The 27,668-nt window shown below is 36.3% G+C and overlaps 1 protein-coding gene across 1 annotated transcript in view; it reads right to left on the bottom strand.

Moving 5' to 3' along the window:
• The window catches only part of LOC142339445 (uncharacterized), a 77,014-nt gene extending 53,340 nt beyond the window's left edge, over positions 1 to 23,674 (bottom strand). Inside the window, exons 1-3 of the mRNA XM_075389482.1 lie at positions 23,182 to 23,674; positions 22,175 to 22,325; positions 7,160 to 7,294 (exon numbers count right to left, since the gene is read on the bottom strand). Coding sequence (XP_075245597.1) covers positions 7,160 to 7,294; positions 22,175 to 22,325; positions 23,182 to 23,388 — 493 coding nt within the window. The 5' untranslated portion in view covers positions 23,389 to 23,674. The remainder of the gene's footprint in view (positions 1 to 7,159; positions 7,295 to 22,174; positions 22,326 to 23,181) is intronic.
• Between the last annotated feature and the right edge of the window lie 3,994 nt (positions 23,675 to 27,668).

The raw sequence follows: 27,668 nt of genomic DNA, 5'->3' as shown, positions 1-27,668 counted from the left end.
GCAAAACAGTCAGAGAAGTCAAAAAAATTCACGCAAAATGCTGAACAAGCTATGAGCTAATAAAAAGCGTTGTTCGAAGAAGAAAAAAGAGCAGGACAAGTTCTGAATTACAAAAAACTGATTAAAGCAAAAAGCTGACAACTACTAACTTTCTCAAAACCTCGAAATCTGACAGTCAACATAGCATTTAACCCTAAATGTACAAAAATGAAACCAGATACGAAAAAATTCTATTTCAAAGAAATAGTAATTCAAAAACCTTTAGAAATAACAGCATGTAACTTAAATATTGAAAATACGCGTCCTTAGAAATAGTATACAATTAAACAGCTTAGGGAATACAATAACAGACCAGTTCTGGTCTCGTGGGAGGTATAGCAATAGTAAATCACTAGACGAAAGCAATTCGATTTTTCTCATTTCCGATTACCTCCGTATAGAAAAGCGCATTTCTCAATGTATAAGCCTACTCAAGTTTTCAAAATCTTCGTTATGAGGGCTTCAATTTGTTCTTTAGTTAGGTCGTTAGTAAGCATGTAGTTCTCGTGAGCCGTACTGTTAGAGAACAGTAAAATAGAAAATTGAAAGTAAAGTTACTTCTGATCAGAAACTGCAGCATAAATAAAAATCAGCAATTGCTATAAAACAAAAGGCAAAATGCCCTCAAACGATCGGCGAGCTGTTGGCTCCAGTATTAGTCAGCTGGGGCTCAGGTATACTAGCATGTTTGATCGCTAGATGAGGGTGGATGTCAGAGTTTTATTCAGAACCATCCACCATACAGTAAATTTAGGTATTCCCTAAAGTTTTTAGTGAATCGTATAATTAGAGACCAGCAAAGCACTAAGAGAGCTGCTCAGCAATTTAAGGTTCTATGTTCTCTACCTGTTTGCCTTGTTTTTGATGACGAGTTCAAAGCGTCAGACGAAAAATTGGTCCAGAAACCAATCGCATAAAACAGAGAGCAGGACTATTATAGTTGCTGCAAACACCGTTTCAGCGCAATATATAAACAGCAATAAAAAAAGAACCGGCATATTACGAAAGAACGACCACCCATAACCCCGATTGGGATTGAAACTTTCAGCAAAAACATTTTTTAAGTGCAATCTAATTTCTTATTTGATCATTCTCTCGTTTCTTTGATCATTCTCTCGTTATTGAAAAGGTACAGTGGCTAGTATCAAGGAGACTCACAAAAGGAAAAATAAAAATCACTTAAAGGAAAACTTAAAAGACTTAAAAGAACGAAGTTCCAATAGCGGTCATCTAAACACCGTAACTGGGAGTTTAAACTCCTAAGAAACGCCCTTCATACAGTGAAGTTAGGTCTCCCTGAAAGTTTGAGTGAATGGCATAATTAGAGACTCGTAAAGCATTACGAGCTGCTCAGCAATATAAGGCCCCATGTTGTTTACCTGTTTGTCTCCTTTTGAGGACAAAATTAAAAGCATCAGACGACAAAATGGTCGAGTAACAAATCTCACGAAATAGAGCGCAGGACTAATATAATTGCTGCAAGCAACGTTTCGGCGCAATAAAAATAATAACAGATAGTTTGCCAAAGAATCGCCGCCCATAGCCCCGATTGGGATTAAAATTTTTAGCACAACATTTTTTAAGTGCAATGTCATTTCGTAGTTGAACACTCTTGCTTCTCATTGAAAAGATACAGTTACTAGTATTAGTAAGAATTAGAGATGGTAACAAAGATTTACATGAACAGTTCAAATAGCTGTCATCTAAATTTGGGCTTTATGGTTTTCTTTATCCCGCTTCTATTTTTCATTTAGTTTTCGAAACTGACTATGTTGATTCTAGAGTATTTCAATAAGCAACAGCTGCTTGAAATCACCTTGAGCAGAATGAGAGAACAAAAGAGAGAGAAGTCGAAAAAATATCACGCAAAATGTTGAACAAGCTATGAACTAAAGAAAAGCGAAATTTTTTGTTCGACGAAGAAGAAAAAAGAGCAGGGCAAGTAATGAATTAAAAAAAACTGATTGAAGTAAAAACCTGACAGTTACCAACTGTCTCGCAATCTCAAAATCTGACAGTCAACATAGTCAACATCTTGCTAACTCATAAAACATTAGCAGTTCCATTTCCTGAAAAAACGACAAACCAGCAAGACTCAAAAATTCACAAAAATCTCCGAAAAACAAATGGTATCTGAGTCAACAAAAACGATATCTAACAGCTGAAGCTTATACATTGGCATTAATCACGCCCCACTACGATGACAATGACAACTATAATTTTTGAGAATAACTGAAAAGACGAAAAGAAAGGCAACAAAAACCTGCACGACTAACAATCCGCCAATGTTTTTTTTGGAAATAGTTTAAAATTCAAAAACAACTGATAGGAACTCAGGTAAAAAAAATAGGTTCAACTATGCCTCATTATCAACCAATGACAATGGTTGTTAACGCCACTAATTTATTAGACAACTAAAAGAATAAATGGGGCAAAACCGAAAAATTCACCAACAACTTTAAAATAAATTGGGTCAAACACATAGGAAGCGATATGTATGAACTGAAACAGATCATTCAAATCATTTCAGGTTCATTAGCAACGCACGAGACCTGAATTGAAGATGATTGAGTGATGTACAACAAAAAGTACAAAAAATACGCAAACTCCCTAACTCAAAAATCATTTTAAAACAAAATTTGTCCAAGTCATGAAAAACAAATAAGAACTCAAATCATTAATAAGATTAATTTATTCCTGGACGGCAAACTTTGATAACTGTCCTTAGTGAGATTGAATAAAAAACATCAAAAAATTGGCAGAACCCAAAAATCATTCATGCTTTCAGAAAACAAGTGTTGACAAATTTAAAAAAACGTTGTGATGTCACATGAAACTAAACAAAGCTTCTATTCCTCTTCAGTGGACCCACAATGAGACCCGCCACTTATGAAACAGGAACAAACAGAGAACAACGAAAACGGCAGGGGGTAGGTGGCGGGTGGGAGTTAGGTTAGAAAGATGGGATCAAAAAATTCTCGGAATAACGTTTTTACCTTGAATTTTACTAGCAGTTCCTAAGCTCTATATCTTAATAGCTACGCCACTGTTAATGTCCAATGCTCAAAAACAAAAGTCAACGTTCTAAAACAAGTCAATGTTCGAAAACAAAAGTCAACGTTCTAAAACAAGTCAATGTTCGAAAACAAAGGTTGAAAGTTGTCGTGAACAAGCAGGCGTCAGCTAAAAAAAACTGTAGAATCTCAATATTCCTCTTCGATTCGTAAAAATAACTGGAACTTTATTAAAACAAAGAGCGTCTAAATTATAAATATTAAATGCCCTTCTCTGAGTTCGAAGACTACAACTATGCAGTATTGGAACACGAATATGACCCTTTGAAAATATTAGCTAAATCAGAAAAACAGCGACAATAGAAGTCAAACTGCCGCATGTGAACAAAAATTGCTTTCAAAAACAAAAATTGGTTCAAACACCAATTACTCATATATAGGTTCTAAAAATTCCTATTCGCTCCCATTACTGCTTTAGCCTGATTAAAATCACCACTCTGATTGACTTCTCATTGACATGCTAAAAACTAAAAAGAACAGATCTTGAAAAAAAGAGCGCACCAATACAACCAAAAAAATCCAAACTTTTGGATTGTAAACAATAGAACCGCTATAATAGGCAGTCGGAAAAGACGGGGGCAGATATTAAAAACACAACAGACTAACGTTGGGCGAATTGCTAGATGGAAGGGCTGGCTAAACGAAAGGGGCCCAAATCTGCAGGTTGAGGGCGTTGACAGAGGGATTGTTGGTGGGGGGAGGGGGGGGGGGGGTGAGGTGAATGAGAGGAGGAGGTGACTGAGCTGAGGAGCATCAAACATTTAAGTTTAAGAGCCACCTTTCACACCGTGATATTGTCTCAAAACAGTATTCGTGAACTGCATACTTACAGACGAGTAAGGCGCGAAGAGAGCTTCTCAGCCATTTATTGCCCTCATCTCTTTAATTGCTTGGTCTTTTTTTCAGGACGAGAAGTTAAAAAGGTCAGATAAAAAATCAAAAATTTGCATAAAAAAGACCCACTGGAATAATATAATTGCTACAAAATTCGTTTGAGAGCAAATAATGAAAACACTTTCAATATTTTCCAATCAAACTTCTCAATCAAAGCAGATGAACAAAAAGAAACACATGTTAAGCACATGATAGCAATTAAAACATGTGACTGCTTTTGGACATCAGGAAAGCTATGTTGCAATACTACCTAAATCGATAATTTAATCAAAGCAGTCTTTGACACAATTGACAGTTACAAAAATAACCCTGTTCGGTAAAAATATTGAAGAAAAGAATAAATTTCAAAAGCAACAGATTCAGAATCAGTAAATTTAAAGAGCTGAAGGACTGCAGCTAAACTTTATTTTGAAATAAACAATTATGGAAGCCGAGGCGAAAACAAACTCGCAAGATAAAGAACCGCCCATCATACCATGAGACAATCACCTCAATACAGTTTTGCTGAAGCGCAGTCTTACGAGACTGGTTAGGTGTAAGGCTCTAAGAGAACTAAATGCCCTCCAAGCGTTACCTGTTTATCCCTTTTTGGAGGACAAAAACTCAAAATGGTTCAGATAAAAAATTGGTCAAGCGGAAAATTGCACAAAAAAGACAACAGGACTAATATAACGGCTACAAACTTGGTGTGAGAGCAATTAAAAACCGTGAATATAGATCCAGTCAGATATCTCTACACATAAAGGAAACCTCAATTTCAATGCTATGCAAAGGAACTTTCAATGCTACTGCTGCGAACGGATCAAATTTGGGATGTTAGGGGTGAAATGAGGTGGGGTGAATGGGGGAGGGGGTCTAAATCGCCAAAAAAGCCAACTACCCCCTTACACAATGATTTTGTCTTTTGAACATCTTCGTTGATTTCTCCTCTATGAGACTCGTAAAGCTCTAAAATAACTGCTCAGCGACTTAATGCCCTCCGGGCTTTATCTCTTTTAACCGTTTTTGACGACCAAAAGTTAAAAGCTTAGAAGAAGAAAATTATCAAACAAGAAATCGGTGTCACGAAAGATTGCATAAAAGGGAAAGCCCAACAGGACTAATATAAAAACTGCAAACTTTGTGTGAGAACAATTAAACATACCCGGCAGATTGCCGGAAAATAGCCGCCGTTGATTCCAATAAGCATGATTGGGATTGAACGAATAGAATATATTGAAAAAAAAAAAGATTTTTGTACAAAAACATTTTTTAAGTCCGATTTATTTTGATGACATTTCGTAGTTGAACATAACGTACTTCTGTTTCTTAGAGAGAGGCTACAGGGGCTACTATCAACACCAATAAGCATTAGAGGTGGTAACTAAGACTTATAGGAACGACGTTCAAATAGCGGGCATCTAAAATTGGGCTTTATGGGTTTATCCCGTTTCTATTTCTGACTTCAATTTTTTATACCGACTCTGTTCATTTTGAATTGCTTTGCTTAGCAACTGATGTTCAAATTCACTTTTAGCAGAATGAGAGAAGAGAGAAACTAGCCTAGAGAAGTCAAAGATTTCACGCAAAGTGTCGAAAAAGCGGCAAAATGGTAAAGCGAAAAAAAGTTTGACGAAGTAAAAAAACATAGCAGGACAAGTCCTGACGTACAATTCAAAGAATTTTCATTGACTAAACAGAAAAACTAGACCTAGAATGGACTATGAGTGAATTGAGAAAACCATTTTAAAAAAATCAGATCGAAAAATAAGAAAAAAAAAACAAAAAATCAATGTCAAAATGCCGCATGTGAACAAAAAAACCACTAGCGAGAAATGAAAATTTAATTCAAACAAAAAACTAGGCCTACAATGAGCTGTGAATGGATTGGGAAAACCATTTAAAAAAAATCCGATCCAAAAAATCGAAAAAACAGTAAAAATCAGAGTGAAATTGCCGCATGTGAACAAAAAACCACTACCGAAAACCGCATTTTTGTTCAAACACCATTTTCGCACTCTACTTTAAAATTAGAGCGAAAAAAATTCACGCCGCAAAACCACTCGCTTTTTCGCTCCAATTCCTGTTTCGGCGTGACCAAAATCACTACTCCAATTTGACTTCAAAAATCATGAAAATGTGTGAACAGATCTTAAAAAAAAAAAACATAGCAGGACAAGTCCTGACGAACAATTCAAAGAATTTTCATTGACTAAACAAACATCTAGACCTAAAACGGACTATGAGCGAACTGGAAAAACCATTTTGAAAAAAAAATCAGATCAAAAAAACAGAAAATCAATGTCAAAATGTCGCATGTCAAAAAAATTCACCAGCCAGAAATGGAAATTCGGTTCATACAAAAAACTAGGCCTAGAATGAACTATGAATGGATTGGGAAAACCATTTAGAAAAAAATGCGATCCAAAAAATCGAAAAAACAGTAAAAATCAAACTGAAAATGCCGCATGTGAACAAAAAATCACTAGCGAGAAAGCGAATTTTTGTTCAAACACCGTTTTCTCGCTCTACTTTAAAATTAGAGCGAAAAAATTTCACGCCGCAAAACCACTCGCTTTTTCGCTCCAATTCCTGTTTCGGCGTGACCAAAATCACCACTCCAATTTGACTTCAAAAATCATGAAAATGTGTGAACAGATCTTAAAAAAAAAAAGACAGCGCCCCAATACAATTCAAATTCTTTGAATTGTAAAAAAAGACAGCGCCCCAATACAATTCAAATTCTTTGAATTGTAAAAAAAAGACAGCGCCCCAATACAATTCAAATTCTTTGAATTGTAAAAAAAAATACGAGCGCAATAATAGCCGGCTGAGAAGATGAGGGCGGCTATTAAACACCGTGAATATAGATTCGGCAAGATATCTCTACACAGACAAAGGTAACCTCAATTTCAAAGCACAGCAAATGAACTTAACATGAGATTCATTAAAACAAACCGGCTTCAAGGAAGCAGTACAAGAATGGCTACATATTTTATTTAGATTACCGAATTTTTGAACGCAATGAACTGCGTATCACTAACGGCATGCTAACACCCTAATTGTGAACAGAAAATTAGTCGTCGCCTTAAAAATGAGCCTTTTAAAGCATTGCAGTCAAATTTTTTTTATTTACTTAATTTCGCTGTCAGATGCAAGCAATGATAACTCACACTTAGCGTTTTCACTGTGCAGCCTGGCGTTTTCTTGGACCAATGTCTGGAATTCCGCCTCGATGCGTGAGAAGAGGGACTGGAGGATTGGAGACACTGACGTCAGTGAGTCTACGGCCGACAGAAATGGAAGACCTTAAAAATGCACACAGATGTATCTGAGCTTTTCAGGTCAAATCCATTCTTATCAAGAGACGTTTAAAAGAACACTTTTCTGTTTGAGGTGAAACGAGACAACTACGTGAGAGGGCGATATATAATTCAAGACTGAAGGACATTACTTTTATAAACTACATCAAATGAACTTTACTGCCATGTAATAACTTCTCTGTAAACATCACAATATTAAAACAAACTTACAAATCGATAAGCTTCTGCTCCCCTTTAAACAATTTCTCTCCTCTTGGCATTAAAGAATTGTAAAATATAAAATTTGAAGTTCAAAAGTAGTTCTGTTTTCCAAAAATTCTTTTCAGTCGCTAAAATGATCCACTTATGTGAACAAATAAAGAAAAAAATTCTCACCGAAAACCTTTGAGATAACGCATTCCTGGCACTTTCTGTCTCGTTTCTTACATTAATTGCAGTGAGAGGTTCATTTTTCAAATAAAATTTCAAATAAAAAGACTCCAGAGTTGTCCAGCTAAGATCAGAGACTGTGCTGAGAGAGCCTTATTTCTACCACTTATTACTTATTATTGAAGGACTTACTACTTATTGCTGAAGGACTTTGAAAACTTCGTTGTTCCGCAGAAACAAAAATCGAGTGAATTCGGGTGGATTTTAATTACATACTTGGCGAACATGAATCATTAACTGACAAAGTGTGACTGAAAATCAAAAATAGCCGAGCGTTTTAAAAATTAGCAGCATTAGATATGATATAGCGCTGACAAAGGACCAGGGCAGAAAAATAACTGATCTACAGCTCTTACTTTGACTGAGTTCGGAACCATTGAAAAGAAAACGATTTGATTACTTAAATATTATAACGATTCATTAAAAATTAATCAGTTTTCAGTCACATGTTGCGAATATAAAATCGACTGTTCTTGGTGATTTTTGTTGCTACCGCAGAAAGCATTACTTTGCCTGTTCATGTGATGTAAATGATCTATAGGGTTCAAATAGTGTATTGGGCGTAGATTTTGATAAAAATTTCTAGAAATTTTCCATTCAAAAGCATTTGACAGGAAACGCCATAGTGCTACAGATGTCGAGAATCAAACTAATCTATAAAGATTCAAGTTATTAGTGCTCAAAACAATAGTCAATAAGTTTTAAATTTGATTTCTCAAAACAGTTAAAAATTGTCATGCTTCAAGTTTTCCAGAAGTTGAACAAAACGTACAAAGAAAAAATACGCGAAAGCCCTTTGAGAGTAAATATTTCGAACTAACTTACCAAAACCAGAGAGAACAGAAAACAAAAGACCGCGCTGAAAGCCTATCAAAGACTATTAATGAAGAATGCTGTAAGGAACTTCGATCGCTGAATGCACTGTCTTTAAACAATAACTTATTGCCCTGGCTTCATTAGTTTATCGCGTTTTTCGTTCTTTCACTTTCTGACCTTCACCGTATTCACAAATTCTATATTCCATTCAGTTGAAACAGTGAGAGAGGTAAATCAGAAGTGAAACGTAAAATTGGTGACATTTATAAAATGAAAAAAAAGGTGGATCTATTCAGTAGATCTAAGAAAAGCCCAAAAAATTCTAAAGAGCTCACATTAAAACAAAAAAAAATATCGAAAACACACCTACCATATTTTAGAAAATTAGTTATCTAGTCATTCAAACCAATAGCAGCATATTAAGCAAAACTTTAAGCTATAGTACCTTGGAAAGTTAAAACCAATATCGTGGATTTTGAAATGAGAGGAAGAGAAAGGACAACAGACAAGAAACTCGGCGAAAATTGAGCATCAAAACAGGCTTTGAACAAAATCAAGATCATAGTCATATAAAAACGTAACTAAAATGTCAAATCTTTACAACAAAAATTATCATTTATTAGAAGGTATAATAAAAACCTTACATACGAGCAGTGGATAGAAGCAAGAAAATAAGCATCAAAAACATTTTACTCATAACTTTTCAACGAAAAATCTAAAATTAAAAAACCATTAGCGACAGGCTGGAATCATATAATAGATATAATTTAGTCGCAATCAGAAGGAGCTGTCATAACTGAGACCAGAGACTATAAAGCAAATAGAGTAACAACCAAACTCGTTCCATTTCTGAGACTCACTAGTGAGACCAGCAAGCAAGGCAAAACTTTAAAAAGTTAACATATCAAGTCAAAGCATAATGAACACATCATGCCCAGGTAGTCAAATCCGTGATGCAGTAAATGGAATTTTAGAATAGATCTATTTTAACAAAATGAGAGAGCTAAGGAGAACTGTCATTGACGAACTTAAATGATAGGATAACAAATTTGTAAAACGCGTAAAACAAAAAAACACTGCTTATTTTTGAAAACGCGTAGTGTCAAAGTCATTACAAACGTTAGATATCAACAGATAACCACATTAAAGCTTCGAATGTTGTAGTGAAAGAGCCAATGAGACCCACCATTAATGATATTAAGTGATAGGACAAAAACAACTGAAACCAGGCATAAAATAACTGAAACAAGGCATAAAATTAAAAAAAACGAAAACAAGTAGAAAAAAATAGATAAAACGTCAGATAATTGAAATCGTTAGACCTCGTCAATTTAGCATCATCGAAGAGAAAAAGAGACTTGCGATTAGGGATATTGTGATCGGATCACAAGAACTATAAACATAACCGACTGATGTCGGGCGAATTGCTCTCAAACGGTTGGCTTCGTCAGTAGCTAGCCACGGGGGGGGGGGTGTCTCAACCTCTAAGAACCGCCCTTCACACCATAAGTATAAGTATAAGTCTCCCAAACAGTTTGAGCTGAAACAGAGCAGAAACGCTCTAAGAGCACTTAATGCCCGCTGGGCGCTACCTTTTTATCCCGTTTTTGAGGACAAAAGTCAAAAGCGTCAGACGAAAAATCAGTCAAGCGAAAAATCGCATAAAAAAGACCGACAGGACTAATATAATTGCTATAAACTTCGTTTGAGAGCAATTAAAAACGGACAAAACTAAAAATAATAAATACTTTATGAACAAAATGGCGTGTAACTCATATTAACCATTAGCTTAGCTGTACTTTGATGAAATCAAAAAGCAAAATTATGCTCTGCTAGAGCAAATGAGTCACCTTTTAAAGACATTCGTGCCGAAAATTAAGACAAAACGTTCAACACAGAAATCAAACTCACGCACGTGAAAAAAATTGCGTTTGTTCGAGCATTATTTTCTCACTCCATTTCAAAAGCAGTTAGAACAAATATCACGCCTTAAAACCGCTCGCGTTTCGCTTCTTTTACTAGTTCACGACAAAAATCAATCCTATAATTTGCTTTCTCGTTGACATGAGTAGAAAAAAGTGATTTAAAAAAATGAGCGCACCAATACAACTAATACAATCCAACTATCTTGGATTGTGAAAAAAATAGGACCGCTATAGTAGCCGGCTGAGAAGAAGAAGGCCGCTATTAAAAAAATTAGCTGCTTTGGGACATGACGAAAGTTATGCTGTAATATTATCTCGATAGATAAAATCAAAGAATTTGATCAAAGCAATCTTGTCACACAATTGACAGGTACACAAATAGCCCTGGTTGCCATTTTTCAAGAATGAGAATTCTAAAAACAACAGATTCAGAATCATTAAATTCAAAGAGCTGAAGGAGAGCAGCTAGACTTTATTTCGAAAGCGACACTTATGGAAGCAACTTTACAACATTCATATGTTTTAACAAGCTAAACAATATTCGGGGACCATTGCAAACGTACTTCAGAGGGTTCGACAATCAAAACCAAAACGCATACCTGGCAGAATGCAGTAGCCCCGATTGACTTTCATTAACAAGCAGCCAAAGAAACGAAGAATCTGAAAGCCTCTTTTTTAATATAAAAAGTCAAGCAACTTTATTTGTTTTGATGCGGTACAAAAAATTGGAGTTTTTCAGAAAGAGTCTTGTTAAACATGAGTAGTACTTTCGATGCAATCATCTGGTATGCAATTAGAAATTTTGTGTGGTCAAGTACAGTCTACTTATTGTAGTCAAGTCACATATGATCGTTAAAATAACCATTCAAATGGACTGAAAACGGGTGCTCAAGAGTTTAGCAAATGACATCACGCAATCACTTACTTCTTCCTGAGTTCCATGCGTTCTTGAGCGGAAGATACGGGCTTTTGATAGAACGATCGCTAAGTGCTCAAATGATCGCTAAAATCTATCTCAATGTACAGATCGTTAATCTGCCAACCAGAACTTCTGTAGAATGTTTATTTTAAAATCAAACCTTGCAAATAATAAACACAGACTAATTATGAACGGCTCTGACTTCAACAATTCGGACCTCGTGAAGCTTCGAACATAAAAGCTACCTTACACGTAAAATTTCACATCAGAAAAAAAGATATCAGAAAAATATTGAATTATAAAATTGAGTGCGAATAGAGAATAAAAATTCACGGCGGTATAGAGAACAATCTGCTGCCAAAATACATAAAAAGCTCACAGAGTTCTCAATTTTTCTTGTATTTTTCAAAAACCTCTTGATTTTCTGGAATGTACCACCTGTCTGCTGTATTTTGGTCAAGTTTCATCGGGCTCAGACAGCCTAAATAATATCCAGAGAATCTCTTTGGAATTAAAAGTTATATTACAGTTTTGGGACGCCAAGTTAAATATAATTTAAATCCAGTAACCTTCCTCACAAGATAAAACGAAAGGTCGGGCGAATTCTTCGCCAACATCAGGCAAGCTGTTGGCAAATGTAAGCCACCCACACCATGAGGACACGAGCAATATTCAAAACTGTCAATTTTGTTGAAACAAAAGGATAATGTTGATTTCTATGTACAAATTAAGAACTGGTTCTTAATCAGAACCAGGAATCAGAAATGGTTCTTTTTCATGGTAGCAAACGAAAATTTGTGAAGCAAATCTCACGAAGTTCGAAACTGTTGCCGAAGAACAACAGTTGGCAAAGGGCAGTCCAGGCATATCGAGCCGAAAGGAACTATAATATCAGCCTTTGTAAGCAGCACCACCACTCGCTTCATAGCAGCAAGGTAGAAATAACTAAGGCGGACAACCCCCACGCAATGATTTTTCACTTTCATTAGATTCGGAAATTTTTGCTGTCGTGGTCCCGAACCCAAAATGGCCTACAAGTGAAAATTCACAGGTTTTCATAGTTGCTATCAGTATGAAAATTTACAGAACCGTCTAGATATAGATAAACTGATATTGGTTAATTTACACCTTAAGAATGAACAAGTTTTTTCCAAGTTTTTTCCAAGAATGAACAAGTGATTCACCCCGTTTTAGGTCACCGCTTACAAACTCGGTACCATAGTTTGATACCAACGTTTTTGGTGTCCCAAATCTTGCAAAGATTTGGCTCAAGTACGCCTTCACTGTTTGTGAGGTTCTATTTCCCGCAGGGAAAGCTTCTATCCAGCATGATCCCGCGTCTACTATTACTAAGATACTACCTTGGTCCTTAACGTAACCGCAGTCCATATGGAGTCTTTCCCAAACTTCTGCTTCTGGCCAAGTAGATACTGTTTTCCCCAGGCTAGGCCTGTTTTCTTGGCATTCCTTACATTTACTTAAAATATCGAAGAACTTCTTGACTGATGCCGGGCCACCATTTTATTACTCGGACTGCTGTTTCAGGTGCATTTTTGCCTGAGTTTGTCTCATGGGCTTTGGCCATCACCACATGCGTCTTTCTGTTGTCCGAAACCTTTCTCTGCTTCTGAGTACTGTTTCCAGTTTCCACTTTTTATGCTTCTGATGACATCTTGGAAGAGTCGACTTGATCCGTGTTGTTGCAACCTCTGACTGGGTCACCAGGTCGGATTGGACAAATTAGATATTGTCGAGATCAAAGCAGACCCAATCATTGTCGTTATCATCAAAACCTAGTCTGCTCAAGGCATCAACGTGGGGGATCTGCTCTCCGGGTGTATATTCAATCCAAAGTCAAAACCCATCAGCGCTATAGCCCATCTCGTGATTCTTGCTGATGCTGCTATAGGAATTTCCTTGTCTGGTGCAAAGAGATATTTGAGAGGTTTGTGGTCAGTTTGTAAAGCGAACCTCCTTTCGCGCAGGAGTTGTTTCAGTCTTGTGACCACAAAGACGATTGCAAGTGCATCTCGCTCAATATTGGAGTAAATTTGTTCCGCTTGTGACAACTTCCTTGAGACATAGATCACAGGATGTCCTCCCTGTGAGATGACCCCGCCTATTGCTTTTTCAGAGGCGTCTGTTGTCACGGTTGCTTCTTTCGGCAAGCTGTAAAGCTGAACGAGTGGGTTAGCACATAACTCATTTTTTATGTTTTCGAAAACGTTCTGTTCTTTTTCCCATCTGAAGACGTCATTTTTGTTTTTCGCATTTCATCCAAAGGTAACATTGTTGTAGCAAAATCTGGAACCACCCGTCCATAAAAATTTGCTAGGCCGACAAAAGACTCTAGTTGTTTCATATTTGATAATGGTTTTGCATTTTTGATTTGCTCAACAATTTTAGAAACGGGTGCTAGTCCTTCCTTTGAAACTGAGTATTCAAGAAAACTAACAATTGAGAATGGTTTAGAGTTGGATTTCAATGATGGCGAAATTCTTCAAGTAGTCGACAGTTGACAGCAAGCATTCGTTTCTCGTATTGCTCCTTTGCCGTTCCATATACAAGTATGCTGATCACACCCTTGAAAGATGACCACGCTCTAGATTCTTTTGAGAGTTGACTCAATGGAATTCTGGAAGATTGATGAGGAATTCTTCAAGCCCGGAGGAAGCCTGCACATCTCAAACAATCCTTGCGATGTGTTGATTGTACATATTTGTTTTGCGTCCTCGTCCAATTTCATTTGATAATACGCGTCTGATAAGTCAGTTTTGTCAAAGTAAGAGGCCCCATAGAGATTATGGAATATGCTTTCCATGTCTGTGATTGGATAATCCTCGTCCATAACTTTGCCGTTAATGTGAACTTCCAGGTACACGCATAGTCTTAGAGCTCCATTTTTCCTCCGCTTCCAAAATACTGGGGATGCATTTGTGAACCCACCTGGTTGCACTGGCTTCAGGATGCCCTGTCGCACCATAGTCTTAAGTTTTTCCTTGACCCTGTCTTGTAGAGGTAGAGGTATCTTTCCAGCCTTGCAGAACATCGGCTGTGATCCCGGTATGATTTTCACAAGCGCTTTGTATCCTTTGACTGCAGGTAGTTTTCATCACACACTGTTGATGCCTTCTTGGGGTAATATGTTTTTCCCGAGTAGTCCAAATTCTTTGTCGGATTGCACAACTGCAACTTGTTGCATATACTTAATTCCGTTTCACTCAAAATCACATGGTAGTGATCCCAAAAGCGTCAGTAGATGACCATCATAGGCCTCAAGACGTCTGATTTTCCCATCTAACTGAGGTTTAACAAACTCATTCCAGATGAAAGATGATATCACAGTACTATCAGCACCGGTATCAACTTGCATTTATATTTGCTGGTCTTTCACTGTAATGTACTCCCATTTCCCTGACAAGTTAAACACGTTTTCCCGACAAATTACCCTCTTCCTCGCAGATGTTGTGCTGGTCGGATTTACTTGACCTAGGCTGGGTTTAACTTTTGCACATTTTTGCAAAGTTGCCTTTGCTACCAGTGCACTTTTTACTCGGTTTCCTGAAGGTCTTTTTGAAGTTGTATCCCACTTCTTCTTTCAGCATAACCGGTTTATTACCTGTTGAAGAAACCGCAAAAGCCATTGCTTTTCTGAACTGTAGGCTTTCTGTCATTTCAGAAAGTCATCGTTGGCTTAGCTTTGATGCCGTCTAATAGTGCTAATTTTGCCTCAAGGTCTCTCAAACCTGAAATAAACTTTACTTTCATCAACTCTTCCTCGGGATTGGTCACTGTTTTTAGTTTCTGGAAGTCACAATAGCGGGCCTCTTAGGCGCGTTAAGAAATCATCGTCGGATTCTCCGACGCCATGGACAACAGACAGAAATTTAGTCATTTCTGACGTTATTACCCTCTCTTTGGGAGAACCATAGTTTTGAATTACTAGTCTGATCTCCTTAAAAGGAGTGTCTAGTAGTTTCCTGGGGCTCATAAGGCTCCTAAATTTCAGAAGTGCGTCTTGTCTGCACATACTAAGGACGAGATTTGTTACCTGTAGGTCTTCTTACTTCTCTGTGCGACATTTCGTCACAGAAGACAATCCACGCAGCATTCACCATTTTGCAGATCCAAAAATTGTCGGTCGGTCGGTGGTCTGGACACCATTGTTGAGGTCTCGAGCACGTGTAACAAGAATTTTATTTTTTTTAAAAAAAAAATTGAACTCAAAATGGCCTAAAAGTACAAAAATTCACAAGTTTTTATAGTTGCTATCAGTATGAAAAGTTACAGCACCGTCTAGATATAGATAAACTGATATTGGTCCACGATTCAGTTCAAATTAGTAGCCATTAAATCAATTTACTTCACCAACATCAGTTTAAAAAGTTTTGTTTATTTCGAGGTTTTAACTTATGTTTTGATCTTCGCGATGTATCACATATTCACTAAGAGACTAGTAAAGCTCGGATCTTCTTCGTTTGTGCCCAATCCCAACTCCAGGGATGTACATTATTTGCACCCCCAAGACGCACGTGCCATATTTTTAAATACTGATTTACTATTTAAGGGCACGTATTGAGTACCTGGAGGGTGCATAACATACTGGGAGGGCACAAACGGAAGATCCTAAAACTGCTCAGGTAACTCCTCAGCAACTTACTGGTTTCTGCACTTCACCTGTTTATACCACTTTGAGGACGAAAAGTGAAAAGAACGAAGAAAGCCATCAGTCGGTATTACAAAAATTTGCATAACACAGCTGGCAGATTGTCAGAAAATAGCCGCAATAACTTTGTAGATCTGCAGTCTCAAAAAATCAGTAAGACAGACCAGAAAAAGATATTCTTTTCATTAAGGGCTGAGACTATTTTGACTAAGAATCTGTATAAGTTATTGCCCCGTTATTGCTGCCTCTATTAGCTGCTCTCAAATAACCTTCATTTCGAGTGACACAATCACTTGACCTTATCTCTTTGAATTTAAGTAAATATAAGTCAATTTCAAAGTCAGGAAGTCATATTTGATAGTGAGGTAAGTCACATGAGACCAAAAATTTAATCACGCGAATGAACAAAAAAATTCGCTCCACTAAGAGCAAAAAATGACGTCACGCACGTACTTCAGTTGAAATTGCATGACAGAATGAACAAAAAGCAGATTTGAAGTGGTTGTTACGTCATATGGTCGTAACAAAAATCTTGACGACGAAATAAAAAACATAGCAGGACAAGTCCTGACGTACAACTCAAAGAATTTTCATTGACAAAACAGAAAACTATACATAGAAGGGACTATTAATGGATTCAGAAAACCATGTGGAAAAAATCCAATCCAAAAAATCGAAAAAACAGTAAAAATCAAAGCGAATTTGCCGCATGTGAACAAAAAACCACTACCGAGAAAGCGAATTTTTGTTCAAACACCGTTTTCTCACTCTACTTCAAAATTAGAGCGCAAAAAATTCACGCCGCATAATTACTCGCTTTTTCTACTCCAATTTGATTCCAAAAATCATGAAAAAGTAAGAACAGATCTTAAAAAAAGACAGCGCCCCAATACAAATAAATTTCTTTGAATTGGAAAAAAACCACAAGGAAGGCCAATAATTGCCCCAGCTATCGCTGTGCGGCTATTAAATAAGGAAAGACCGACAAGACTAATATAAATTATAATTATAGAAGCTGACGCCAAATCAATCAGACGCTCATGGGGTACGAATTATACTTACAGCATTCATCTCGCAAAACGAAACAAAATACAGACTATTACAAACTTAAACCAGAGGGTTCAATAAGCAAAAGAGAAAGGTGTAAGTTATTGTAATTGAGGGGTGGCAGAGTTTGCAATGTTAGGAGTGGAATGAGGTGGGGTGAAAGGGGGTCTAAATCGCCAAAAAACTGCAGATTACACCATGATTTGAGACTAGAAAAGCTCGGATCTTCTTCGTTTGTGCCCAATCCCAACTCAGGGGATGTACATTATTTGCACCCCCAAGACGCACGTGCCATATTTTTAAATACTGATTTACTATTTAAGGGCACGTATTGAGTACCTGGAGGGTGCATAACATACTGGGAGGGCACAAACGGAAGATCCTAAAACTGCTCAGGTAACTCCTCAGCAACTTACTGGTTTCTGGACTTTACCTGTTTATACAACTTTGAGGACGAAAAGTGAAAAGGACGAAGAAAGCCATCAGTCGGTATTACAAAAATTTGCATAACATAGCTGGCAGATTGTCAGAAAATAGCCGCAATAACTTTGTAGATCTGAAGTCTCAAAAAATCAGTAAGACAGACCAGAAAACGATATTCTTTTCATTAAGGGCTGAGACTATTTTGATTAAGAATCTGTATAAGTTATTGCCCCGTTATTGCTGCCTCTATTAGCTGCTCTCAAATAACCTTCATTTCGAGTGACACAATCACTTGACCTTATCTCTTTGAATTTAAGTAAATATAAGTCAATTTCAAAGTCAGGAAGTCATATTTGATAGTGAGGTAAGTCACATGAGACCAAAAATTTAATCATGCGAATGAACAAAAAAATTCGGTCCACTAAGAGCAAAAAATGACGTCACGCACGTACTTCAGTTGAAATTGCATGACAGAATGAACAAAAAGCAGATTTGAAGTCGTTGTTACGTCATATGGTCGTAACAAAAATCTTGACGACGAAATAAAAAACATAGCAGGACAAGTCCTGACGTACAACTCAAACAATTTTCATTAACTAAACAGAAAACTATACATAGAAGGGACTATTAATGGATTCAGAAAACCATTTAGAAAAATATCCAATCCGAAAAATCGAAAAAACAGTAAAAATCAAAGCGAATTTGCCGCATGTGAACAAAAAACCACTACCGAGAAAGCGAATTTTTGTTCAAACACCGTTTTCTGACTCTACTTCAAAATTAGAGCGCAAAAAATTCACGCCGCATAATTACTCGCTTTTTCTACTCCAATTTGATTCCAAAAATCATGAAAAAGTAAGAACAGATCTTAAAAAAGACAGCGCCCCAATACAAATAAATTTCTTTGAATTGGAAAAAAACCAAGAGAAGGCCAATAATTGCCCCAGCTATCGCTGTGCGGCTATTAAATAAGGAAAGACCGACAAGACTAATATAAATTATAATTATAGAAGCTGACGCCAAATCAATCAGACGCTCATGGGGTACGAATTATACTTACAGCATTCATCTCGCAAAACGAAACAAAATACAGACTATTACAAACTTAAACCAGAGGGTTCAATAAGCAAAAGAGAAAGGTGTGAGTTATTGTAATTGAGGGGTGGCAGAGTTTGCAATGTTAGGAGTGGAATGAGGTGGGGTGAAAGGGGGTCTAAATCGCCAAAAAAACTGCAGATTACACCATGATTTGAGACTAGAAAAGCTCGGATCTTCTTCGTTTGTGCCCAATCCCAACTCAGGGGATGTACATTATTTGCACCCCCAAGACGCACGTGCCATATTTTTAAATACTGATTTACTATTTAAGGGCACGTATTGAGTACCTGGAGGGTGCATAACATACTGGGAGGGCACAAACGGAAGATCCTAAAACTGCTCAGGTAACTCCTCAGCAACTTACTGGTTTCTGGACTTTACCTGTTTATACAACTTTGAGGACGAAAAGTGAAAAAGACGAAGAAAGCCAGCAGTCGGTATTACAAAAATTTGCATAACATAGCTGGCAGATTGTCAGAAAATAGCCGCAATAACTTTGTAGATCTGCAGTCTCAAAAAATCAGTAAGACAGACCAGAAAAAGATATTCTTTTCATTAAGGGCTGAGACTATTTTGATTAAGAATCTGTATAAGTTATTGCCCCGTTATTGCTGCCTCTATTAGCTGCTCTCAAATAACCTTCATTTCGAGTGACAATCACTTGACCTTATCTCTTTGAATTTAAGTAAATATAAGTCAATTTCAAAGTCAGGAAGTCATATTTGATAGTGAGGTAAGTCACATGAGACCAAAAATTTAATCACGCGAATGAACAAAAAACTCGCTCCACTAAGAGCAAAAAATGACGTCACGCACGTACTTCAGTTGAAATTGCATGACAGAATGAACAAAAAGCAGATTTGAAGTGGTTGTTACGTCATATGGTCGTAACAAAAATCTTGACGACGAAATAAAAAACATAGCAGGACAAGTCCTGACGTACAACTCAAAGAATTTTCATTGACAAAACAGAAAACTATACATAGAAGGGACTATTAATGGATTCAGAAAACCATGTGGAAAAAATCCAATCCAAAAAATCGAAAAAACAGTAAAAATCAAAGCGAATTTGCCGCATGTGAACAAAAAACCACTACCGAGAAAGCGAATTTTTGTTCAAACACCGTTTTCTCACTCTACTTCAAAATTAGAGCGCAAAAAATTCACGCCGCATAATTACTCGCTTTTTCTACTCCAATTTGATTCCAAAAATCATGAAAAAGTAAGAACAGATCTTAAAAAAAGACAGCGCCCCAATACAAATAAATTTCTTTGAATTGGAAAAAAACCAAGAGAAGGCCAATAATTGCCCCAGCTATCGCTGTGCGGCTATTAAATAAGGAAAGACCGACAAGACTAATATAAATTATAATTATAGAAGCTGACGCCAAATCAATCAGACGCTCATGGGGTACGAATTATACTTACAGCATTCATCTCGCAAAACGAAACAAAATACAGACTATTACAAACTTAAACCAGAGGGTTCAATAAGCAAAAGAGAAAGGTGTAAGTTATTGTAATTGAGGGGTGGCAGAGTTTGCAATGTTAGGAGTGGAATGAGGTGGGGTGAAAGAGGGTCTAAATCGCCAAAAAAACTGCAGATTACACCATGATTTGAGACTAGAAAAGCTCGGATCTTCTTCGTTTGTGCCCAATCCCAACTCAGGGGATGTACATTATTTGCACCCCCAAGACGCACGTGCCATATTTTTAAATACTGATTTACTATTTAAGGGCACGTATTGAGTACCTGGAGGGTGCATAACATACTGGGAGGGCACAAACGGAAGATCCTAAAACTGCTCAGGTAACTCCTCAGCAACTTACTGGTTTCTGGACTTTACCTGTTTATACAACTTTGAGGACGAAAAGTGAAAAAGACGAAGAAAGCCAGCAGTCGGTATTACAAAAATTTGCATAACATAGCTGGCAGATTGTCAGAAAATAGCCGCAATAACTTTGTAGATCTGCAGTCTCAAAAAATCAGTAAGACAGACCAGAAAAAGATATTCTTTTCATTAAGGGCTGAGACTATTTTGATTAAGAATCTGTATAAGTTATTGCCCCGTTATTGCTGCCTCTATTAGCTGCTCTCAAATAACCTTCATTTCGAGTGACAATCACTTGACCTTATCTCTTTGAATTTAAGTAAATATAAGTCAATTTCAAAGTCAGGAAGTCATATTTGATAGTGAGGTAAGTCACATGAGACCAAAAATTTAATCACGCGAATGAACAAAAAACTCGCTCCACTAAGAGCAAAAAATGACGTCACGCACGTACTTCAGTTGAAATTGCATGACAGAATGAACAAAAAGCAGATTTGAAGTGGTTGTTACGTCATATGGTCGTAACAAAAATCTTGACGACGAAATAAAAAACATAGCAGGACAAGTCCTGACGTACAACTCAAAGAATTTTCATTGACAAAACAGAAAACTATACATAGAAGGGACTATTAATGGATTCAGAAAACCATGTGGAAAAAAATCCAATCCAAAAAATCGAAAAAACAGTAAAAATCAAAGCGAATTTGCCGCATGTGAACAAAAAACCACTACCGAGAAAGCGAATTTTTGTTCAAACACCGTTTTCTCACTCTACTTCAAAATTAGAGCGCAAAAAATTCACGCCGCATAATTACTCGCTTTTTCTACTCCAATTTGATTCCAAAAATCATGAAAAAGTAAGAACAGATCTTAAAAAAAGACAGCGCCCCAATACAAATAAATTTCTTTGAATTGGAAAAAAACCAAGAGAAGGCCAATAATTGCCCCAGCTATCGCTGTGCGGCTATTAAATAAGGAAAGACCGACAAGACTAATATAAATTATAATTATAGAAGCTGACGCCAAATCAATCAGACGCTCATGGGGTACGAATTATACTTACAGCATTCATCTCGCAAAACGAAACAAAATACAGACTATTACAAACTTAAACCAGAGGGTTCAATAAGCAAAAGAGAAAGGTGTAAGTTATTGTAATTGAGGGGTGGCAGAGTTTGCAATGTTAGGAGTGGAATGAGGTGGGGTGAAAGAGGGTCTAAATCGCCAAAAAAACTGCAGATTACACCATGATTTGAGACTAGTAAAGCTCTAAAATAACTGCCCAGCGCTTTAATGCCCTCCTGGCTTTGCCTGTTTTAACCATTTTTGAGGACGAAAAATCAAAAGGTTAGAAGAATACTATCAGCAAGTAAAGTCGGTAGTACAAAACTTCGCAAAAAGATGGTCAGATTTAATATAATGGAAACAAATTTCGAGAGCAATTAAACTAGTCAAAATGATGCCAAAATGCCAGAAAACTTAAACTAATGTTACAGAAAATTAAATCTTATCGGTTCTCTTGAATGGGCGAAATTACTCAACGTCTCGTTTTGCAATTATTAACTTAATCTTATCATTCTTGTCCTGAAAACTCTAATTTCTCAGCTTCCTTTACTAATATTTCAGTTCTGGGTCTTTTTAGCGTCCTGTTAGTTGACGACAGTTTAGAACATTAATTGTTTCTATGAAACCTCAAAATATTTATCTCACCTGAAGTAACGGGAGATCCCATAGCAGTGCTACTGTTCCCACTAGTTGTAGCACCTCCCACACTTGTTCCCACTCCTACCCCAACTGGTAGGCTGGGCTGATTCTCCACAGCTAAAAATCCCTCCACTACCGGGACTGTCATTGCTTCACTGCACAATTAAGATGCATAAGAAGGGAATCTTATTCTAATTAATACATAAGCTCTATTCTTTTATCTTTACAAAATACGCTTCAGCAACGTGTATTAAATTGCCAGCAGCAACGTCAGAATGAACTAATTTCCTAACAAAATGCCGTTTGAATAAACTCGAAGCTCTCAATTCATGTACACTTGAAATGGAATAACTGCCGCTTAAAAACAATTGCTTGGCTTGTACGGGGAAAACTGAAACGTAAGTTCAATTCAAAATCGATAACAACCCCCACGCCGAACAAAACAATGTTAATCTAAACGGTTATCTAGTTATAACTACTTTGTTTAGAAACATGATGAGGTCACGTAACAGCTTAATATAAAATCTAATAGTAATGAAATAGGACACTACACAAATTTAGAATCACATGAAAACCGCTAGACATAATTTCACCTAACCTCGGCAGACAAAATTTTACGTAAAGGCTAGACAAAATAATGTTCATTGTAGCTAAACAATGATTGCCTAAATTGCCTCTGCATTCATTGCAACAATGTAATGCTAGTCATGAAAGCAGTCTGCATACATTGAAAAGCCCAACTTAAACAGAAACACCAATACTAATTTAGATAACAAATGACGGCTATTCATCCAGTCAGGTCATACGGGTTGGTTAGAAGTGGAGAAAATTTCTATCAACATCCCCTGTGTTTTCACCTTAAAATTTTATCCGCTGTATTTCCCAAAAAACGTCACCAAGTCAGAGCAAAATAAGGCGCAAATGAGCAGATCTCAGTTAAAATGCTCAGAGTTCACGGAAAAATTGCAGTTGTATAATTCATTAATTTATAACTTGTCATAAATAAGATTCCTTTGATTGTCCGCCGCGAAGTTCTTCGAACAGGAAGGTTGCACCTGGTTGTTGTTGTTGTGTTGAGTGCTGCTGTTTTCGGGCGCCAACTCTTTAGCAGTGAAATCTGATACCGCCTCAGTTGTTTCTGTAGCACCAGAAACAGTGACAGCCGCAGCAGCAGTGCTAGTTTCGATCAAGTGTTCACTAACGTCATTAGAGGCAGACATTTACCAACAGACGCTTTCAGTTATGACTTTTGGCTCGTAATTGGCATATCATTCGGTACATTAGTGTTCCACATAATAATCAACTCCTGTTAATACTATGCACAAGGTAGCAGTGGCACGAGAAACAGAACAACTCTGGCCAAACCATCGCATGTGTTCCAGAATTCCTGCATTAGCTGTACTCTTTCAGTTATGAGAAACAAACATTTGACCAACTCGCGCTTTTTCCTTTTCGTTACCAACAATCACCTGTCACACATGGCCACACTGAAGGGAAAACAACCACATTACAAGGCTAGAAATTAGGATTGTTCTATTTAATTTAATGTCTCCAATTGAGACTAGAAGAATTAACATTAGGTTTCCAACTGTTCTTATTCGCTTTCAAGTATCGGGCATTTTGATACTATCAAACAATCTTTGACGTTTTTGATATAGCTATTCCAAAAACTGCTATGGCACGCTGCAAGCTTTATGCGAATACATTTACAAAACAATTTTCGAACTGGAAAAACTTCCATTGATTGAAACATAGAGAAACAGAAAGTCTTTAAAAGAAAACAAGTAACAACTAGACGGCTCCATAAAAGGCTACTTAAGATTTATCTGCAGTAAACTGTTTTCTATTTTCCAAAAAAAATTATTTCATAAAATGCATGAAAAATTTCAAATTTTATTGCCAAGGAATCGGCATCTCTAGCAACCAACTAAAGAGAACGATAAAATATTCTTAAAAAGATATGCTAAGATCCCGCAAAACTTAAAATTTCAAATTTTTTTACCTCGGATACGTCGTAAACGAATTTTTTTGTTGAACTGAACATGTCAATTTTCAGTTGCGTACAAACAATAAGGCGGTTGCGGAAAAAAACCCACTTCATTTTAGATAGGAAATAAACCCCCACTTTACTATTAGAGCTGCGCATTTAGCGCGTTTTGCCATGCCTCACGGGCCATGGCCATGCCTCAGCCGCCCATGGGACTTGATATGAAACTATCACAACCGAACAAATTATGTCCGAAAATCAATTTTCAAATGGGGGTTTATTTCCGTGGGGGTTTATTTCCTATCTGCAGTTAAGTAGGCTTTTTTCCGTGGGGGTTTATTTCCTAGACCCACAAAATTTTCAGCAAAGCAATTTAAAAATTTCGTTTTGCATACTTTAAGAAAGAAAGAAGTAATTTCTCTGACAAATTATATTACAATATTATTCTTTAAGTATAATTGTTATGCAAATCACACAATTGTAAAAAATTGTAAATGATCATCAGAGAGGACGATAAACAAGGTCCTAAGCCCTAATTAACTCTGCCTAGGTTCAATAAATAGTTTCTTGAGAACTGATAAGCACATTCGAGTAATACGAAAACAGGAAATATGTTTTTAAGAGTTTTAAGACTAAGTGTATTTAAGAGTTTGAGTATATTTAAGAATTTGTGCAAGTGCTCCCCGGTACAGTTTTAAGTTTTATGTCACATGAAACATGTTGACCACAAAGGAGTCAAATTCAACAGAACTAGAAAAACTTACTTTTTATGCAAAGAAAAATAATGTAATTTTACATCAGAACCGGTGATAATCAATATTTTAATCAACAGTGAGCACATCTGATGTTCTATTTATTTATACGCATCCTGATAACTTTTATTTCTATTTAATATCTGAAAATAATTGAATTCTATGAAAAATATACAAAACATTTAACAAATTTTTAAAATCGATTTTTTCTTTTTCTAAACCAGTATGTTGACCCCTATCTATTTTTTTCTGCAAAAAGTGTATTCAAGATATCTTGCCGTAAAAAACAGTCCCCGATTCAGTGATATTGAGCTACTTACAACAGACCGACTTGCAATTATTGTGAAATAGCAGAAAAATAGGACACGTTTGGGGGCGATCACAACTGTTAATTTGTTTCTTGTCCGCTGCGCTACGACATAATAATCTTATTATACATAACTCTTTCAGAACTTTCTTTAGTGGTTAAAATAACCTTTCAAAAGCTTTTAACATAAACAATAAATAGATTAATGTAAACCTTCTAAAATCGAGACTAGGATCTCAGTTAATGGTGAGTTGACAAATATTAACCAATAAAAATTTAGGACACATTCCTGAACAAAAATTTAGATTAAAAAAACACTTCATGAATCCAGATTACCAGCAGAAAGATTTCGTGCTGCCTTCCAACTTTCTTACCCGTAACTATTAACAACAGACTAACCTTCTCAATTGTTTTTCTCTCAAAGGATATCATTTAAGGGTTTAAAAAATTAAAGATATAATGATTTATTAGGAAAACCCTTGTGCTACAAATATTTCAAGATTTAAGCACGCAGAAAAAAATGAAATGGTGTTAACGAAACCAAACAAAGCGCAAAAGGAAAACGCTAACAAGTAAATTTTAAACTATACAAAAATTCAAAAGCAACAAGGAGGCTCGGTAATGTGTGCACATAAAGTTCCGACACCGCTCATCTACATTTTTAACTTAATTGTCTACCAAATGCTGAAGAGAAAAAAATGACCATACCATCATATCGTTCAACAAACTACTAAATGAATAAAACAATCTACTTTAGAGAGTCCATGAGACCTGCGAGTACCATAATATGAGTACCCGAAAAGACGGCGATGAAAATCAAATGATTACAAATATTAGTTACAACCAAAACTCGTTGTCCATTTTTTGAAAACCGTTAATAACCAAAACAAAATGGCATCAGATAAGACTTATGCTAAAGGAAATTAACATCTACTACATGAGAAAAAAAATATGGGACTTTTCCTAAATGCGACTTGGTAACAAGTCGACAAGAAATAAGCCAGAGGCGAGAGTTTAATAAAACATTGCATTTTTTAAAAAGAATTAATGTCGAACTGATTAGGAACATTATGCATCAAATCAAAATCAATGAGACATTCTTTTATTTAAACCTCCACAGAGAGCGATTGAGACCTTTTATAATCCAGGATATTTCATACGACAAAAAGAACGACAAAAACAGGAAAAAAGAAAATTGCACGAAAAAACTTTCACATAAATTGCACTAGAAAATTTGCAGGAAAACGATGTCCCAGCCAATTAAACATTATTGTGATACATTGAAAAGAAAAGAAAAACCTACATATAATTACGAAAATGCGAAACTCTTTGAATATTTTATGAAACTGTTTGTACCAAGAAAAAAGACCATTTGAGGAAGATAAAAACCGTTATTGGGACATCGAGACATTAGGGACAACAGAATACATGGTACAGGGTGACTTACAACTCCTGAAGAAGCCAATTGGATCTTTGAATGGTAGACTTAGTAATCAGACTACAAAAAGAATAACAACTGAAAGCAAAACAATAATTTAGTTAGAGTTTACTAAAAAACGTTTTCAAACCCTTAAAAACTTCAAGTTCTCTGAAAACAAACTATATCTACATTCGGCCTCATTTCCTACGTAATAGGGAGCTTTCCCAAATGGAGCCGTGAATAAAAAATTTTGTCAGAAACTAACACTAAAAAAACAGTAGCAAAATATTTTGAAAAAGGCATTAGCAAAACAAAAATTGAGAAATTTCTGATTGTAAGAATCCATGATACCAAACCTATCCCTGATTTTGCCGCTCTCCCAACAATCCGCCCAAGTGTTTCAAATATTTGCTAATTAGACCAATTGTTGATTTAAAAAATACTTCAAATATTAAAAAAAAACAATGATGCTTTTTGTATAATTATCGAGTTGAATTTGCGGCACAATTTTTATTCCAGAAGACGGCACAAAATTAATTCCAGAAGACTTTTATAGGGCGCCGAGTTTCAACTAGTAGTTTTAGCGAGTTTAAAGAGATCGTGTTAGCGGTTTCTATGTCTCCACTTTCGGCAAACATTAACAAAGTGGACCAAAAAAGCATATTTTGTGCAATTTTTGATGAAAAAAAATCTGAATTTTGAAAAATTTATCAAGAATGATAAATTTATCCATTTATCATTCTGCCGTTAAAAATCTTGTAACTCACTTTAAATTATATTGGCAAAATTGTGCAGAGCAAAAATTACTGAAAATGTGAATAAAAACTGTCGAATATTCACAAAACCTCGATAACTCCCTGTAAAAAACGAAATTCGAAAAAATCTTTTCAACTCCAAATTCCAAGATGTACGTGCTTTTCAATGATACCACTCACAACTCTCTAAGATGAATATATCGATCGGCCAAAATTGTCTGAACAAAAAAGAACCATTTGAGTATATAGTTCCACCCTCCCCACTAAAGCGGGGGTCGG

This window comes from Convolutriloba macropyga, chromosome 5 (assembly GCF_964194025.1).
Source record: "Convolutriloba macropyga chromosome 5, txConMacr16.3, whole genome shotgun sequence".
Classification (NCBI taxonomy): domain Eukaryota; kingdom Metazoa; phylum Xenacoelomorpha; order Acoela; family Convolutidae; genus Convolutriloba; species Convolutriloba macropyga.
This window is presented reverse-complemented; position numbering and strand designations above follow the sequence as displayed.